Genomic DNA, 4,440 nt, shown 5'->3' on the forward strand with positions numbered 1-4,440 from the left:
TATTATCAAATCCCTTAATATAACACCTTAGAGATAGAGTCCAACAACTCAACAATATTTTTTATTATATATCTATTATATTATTCAATTATAGTAACATCATAAGACCTAATATAACGATATCATTAACAAAAGATAAAGGTACAAATGTTATAAAATCAATGTTTAATATATATTGCAAAATATGAACGTTGTTGCAATTTTGGTCTTTAACATTTGCTTTAGTTTCGATTTTGACCATTAACGCTTGTAAGGCACATTGCTTCTGATATTGGTCATTACAACAATTATTTGGACTGTTGAGCTGTTACAAAACTTTACACGGACATGGGGTTTTAGCCCATCACAATCCCTCATTCACACCTATAAATAGGTGGTCTAGTGTTTTCCAAAGAGCACACAACTTCCCAGTTCTCATTAGCTCTTCTACTCTTGAGTTCTCTTTTCTCTTTTCTCTTTTCGCTTATTCTTCTTTTATCAACCTGAGTTTGATTATTACTCTTTAAAGAGTATTTCTGGCTAGATTATGAGATCTTCGGAAATTCATGAAGTTCCTATTATATCGTGGGAGAACTTATGCAATATACTGTGGATCAGTTCTTAAAAAACAGTAAATATATATGCCTTAGTACTCTTTTGTTCGTGATTTTTCAGTTTTTACAAACAAAAACATATGCAATAAAGAGACTCAACTTAATTCACTCTCTCAAATACTTAAATTATCTTTCACTGATTATTTTATTGTTTACTTATTAATTTGTTATGTTATTCATTGGTGTTGAGTTCATTCTCAGCCGATGCCAAAAATATCATAGATTCCATCCTATCGAGAATTTGACCAAAACATTTCTAATGAAAACATTAAACAATGGTCATGCATTACGATAGTATCACCTCGGCAGAGTGAACCTTCCTAAGAGACCTGACGATAATCATCAAATGTTCATATCGCAAATTGAACTTCTTTGGTCGAGATCTCAATGAGGTGAAGTGCTAGTCTCTTATTATTTGAGTTAAGTTGTCAACACGAATGAGGAATGGTGAGTGGAGGTCCACCTATGAATAATGATTTCGTGTTTAAGTTAGAAGAACAATGGCTGAAAAAAGTAATTATGAGTATTTGAGAGAGTCTATTGGAAGTAAATTTCATTCTTGTAGATATATTTTGTATAAACTAGTGTTACTTTATGATTTGATTATGAATATAAGAATATTTATGATTGTGGTGCAACTAATAATATATTAGAGAAAGATAGTTAAACTGTTAGATATTTTGAAGTGATTATTAATTAATTGTTAATAATAACCAATTTAAAATGTATTAATTGAAGATATATTTTGAGTACATAGAACACAGTTAAATACAGCTTGTATTTTTTTAGTAATACCCTGTTAATAATGTTCATTTTTATTTTTTACTGTGTTTGTTTTAATTAATTTTTTTAGGTGGTAAAGAAAACTTAAACAAATAGTTAATTTCATGTATGAAGCATTATTTAAGAAAAGATGAAGTCTAGTCGTGGTAAATTATTGCCACAATGTATGTATGAACCCACACGTTTTAACAAGAGAAACGACCAAGTCATCATTTAAAAAAGGAAGAGTGGATTAAACAATAAGACCAGCCGAAGAAGGTCTTTGTTTAAAGAGGACCGATAGTCTATATAAGTTCATTCGAGAAGTGATTACAAGTAGAGAGTATAGAAAGGAGTAAGAGAAAAAAAAAACGTATTAGGTTTGAATTGAAGAAAAAGAAGTAGTAGATGGATAGCCAAAGCATAGGAAGAAAATGGAGAGATCTTAGTGGGAGAAGTTTCTGGGAAGGTCTGCTAGAGCCTCTAGACATTGACCTTCGCCATTACATCTTACACTATGGACAACTTGCTCAAGCTACATATGATGCTTTCAACTCAGAAAAGTTATCTGTGTACGCTGGAAACTGTCGATATTCGAAGAGGGATTTCTTTTCCAGAGTTGGTTTGGAACATGGGAATCCCTTCAAGTACGAGGTGACCGAGTTCCTATATGCGACTTCCAAAGCCACTGCCTCGAGACAGTTTGTGTTAAACTGGTTTTCGAAGGATGAATGGAGCATGGAATCAAATTGGATAGGGTATGTTGCTGTTGCCACTGATGAAGGCAAAGCAGCACTAGGAAGGAGGGATATAGTGGTTGCTTGGAGGGGAACGGTTCAGGGTTCCGAATGGGTTCAAAATTTAGACTTCCCTTCGGACCCTGCCCCACTCATATTTCCTGATGCTCGTGCTGAAGTACACACTGGTTTTTACTCTCTTTACACCTCAAACAACCCTGCTTCGCCTATCACTCAGACCAGTGTTCGAAATCAGGTCATATATTAAGGATCCTCTCTCTCTATCTCTCTCTACGTCTATATTATTATTTATATCTATATATATTATTACTCATCTATCAGTCAAAAGGCTACACCGGTATTACCTATTTGTCTGAAGTATTTTTTTATTCGGTTAAGTATGTTTTTAGTCCTTGAACTTTGGTCAAAAGTTAGAATTCGCTCTGATCGAAACTTTGATAAAAAATGAATGAAAATAGTCATTTTAACTCAATTACGTTGACTTTTTACCAAAAAGATCTGAGCCTAACCACATAAGACACTGACACCACTCTCAACCCAAAACCTTAAGGTAATAGATTTACGAGTCTTTATTCTTATATAGTGCTCTACTTTCTCATTTCTAGTTAATGTGGGACTTAGACTCACACTTGAATTCCTAACATTTCATATTAATATTGGAGTTATTTACGCTATTTGGCACTCTCGACTCAATATTTATACGTTCAAAACCTAAATAAAAGTTAACAAAATTGGATTAAAATGACTATATTTATTCATTTTTAAAATTTAGAGACCAAAATTTATCAAAGTTTCAACCAAGGACGAATTCCAATTTTTAGTGAAAGTTCAGGTACTAAAAACATACTTTAACTTTTCATATTTTACTCATAGCCCTTCTCAATAGCTAATTATTAACACTGAAATTAAAAATAATTGATTCGCAAGTTGTTGCAGGTATATTGGTTTAAGAAGAAAAGATTCTGCTACTGAGAATTTTTCCTAACTTATAATTTAGTTAAAAATCTCCGGTATAGGAAATAATTTCTAGTTCCAATAATATTAGAAATGAGCAAAATTTAGAAAGACTGAGTCAAAATTTGTATAAATACTGAAGATGAATGATGATGAGAATTATGCAGGTCCTGGAAGAGGTTGGAAGACTTGTGGAGAAATACAAGGATGAAGAAATTAGCATAAGTGTGACAGGGCACAGCTTAGGTGGTGCACTAGCAACTTTAACGGCAGTGGACATAATTGGCCAAGGATTGAACATACGGAAAGAGCAACCACATAGGATTTGTCCCGTGACAGCATTTCTGTTCGCGAGTCCTCGTGTTGGAAACTCTCACTTCGGGAAGATCTTCAGCAAGTACAAGCATCTGCGAGCACTCCGCATTCGTAATAAGAAGGATCAAGTTCCTAAACTTCCCATCGGCCTCACTGTTGTGGGGGAAGAACTAGTGATCGACACTAGAAAATCCAAGTACTTGAAGGATGGGGTGAGTGCTCATAACTTGGAGGTTTACTTGCATGGAGTTGCTGGAACGCAAGGGAAAAAGGGAGGGTTCAACTTGGAGGTGAATCGTGATATTTCACTCTTGAACAAGAACATAGATGCATTGAAAGATGAATATCTTGTTCCTGTGGAATGGAGGGTGCACGAGAACAAGGGTATGGTTCAGCAATCAGATGGTACTTGGAAGCTTATAGATCACCACGAGGATGTTATTCCATCGTTACATGCTAGTAAATTATAGGTTGCTTTATTACCACTATCTTATTAGGATTGTGCTGTTCTTTCCTTGTGCTATAATAACCTCCTTGCTACTTGTTTTCGTGTATGTCTTGTAATAAAGGGTTTGAAATCAAGTTTCAATAATGAATCAAATGTGTTGTTCGTCTTGTAAACCATGTAATTTTTCTGTGTTTTTTCTCATCATTCAAATATCTAGAAAGAGACAAACATTACCCCATCAAAGTATTTTTAATAAGAGTGCTTACAAACATATCACAGAAGTTGTAAATATTACACTACATTTTAATAAAAGTTCTATTAATTTAAAAGAACATTATATATGGTTTAGTCAAAGTGTTGTCCATGTTTGAAAAAGAAATGTAATGTGTGTACATCAAGTTCACTTTCTTTTAGTGTTGCATTAGGCATAATAATTCTCAAATATAATGCTCCCATATGATACAATTGACATAATGTCTAGAGCCTTAATAAAAAAATTGAATTATTTAACCAACTATTTAAACTTATTTAAGGAATCAGGTTTGATCCACATCCACAAATATATTGATATTTTTCATGTTATTACAAGATTGTAAATGATTAAGAAGAT

At 33.3% G+C, this 4,440-nt stretch overlaps 1 protein-coding gene across 1 annotated transcript; it reads left to right on the top strand.

Moving 5' to 3' along the window:
- Positions 1-1,700: 1,700 nt before the first annotated feature.
- Positions 1,701-4,078, top strand: LOC114177123 (phospholipase A1-IIgamma-like). The gene is made up of 2 exons (XM_028062374.2): positions 1,701-2,348; positions 3,235-4,078. Exons 1-2 carry the CDS (start codon positions 1,764-1,766, stop codon positions 3,850-3,852), a joined length of 1,203 nt encoding a protein of 400 aa, XP_027918175.2. The 5' UTR covers positions 1,701-1,763; the 3' UTR covers positions 3,853-4,078.
- The last annotated feature ends 362 nt before the right edge of the window (positions 4,079-4,440 follow it).

The sequence above is a fragment of the Vigna unguiculata genome, chromosome 3 (genome assembly GCF_037176805.1).
Source record: "Vigna unguiculata cultivar grain cowpea cultivar isolate G323 ecotype 2 chromosome 3, ASM3717680v1, whole genome shotgun sequence".
Lineage (NCBI taxonomy): Eukaryota > Viridiplantae > Streptophyta > Magnoliopsida > Fabales > Fabaceae > Vigna > Vigna unguiculata.

Bases quoted from the DNA above. Each gene is read 5' to 3' on its own strand.
- LOC114177123 (XM_028062374.2), top strand. From the start codon at position 1,764: ATGGATAGCCAAAGCATAGGAAGAAAATGGAGAGATCTTAGTGGGAGA. The intron at 2,349-3,234 runs GTCATATATTAA...AGAATTATGCAG, and splicing joins AGACCAGTGTTCGAAATCAG to GTCCTGGAAGAGGTTGGAAG.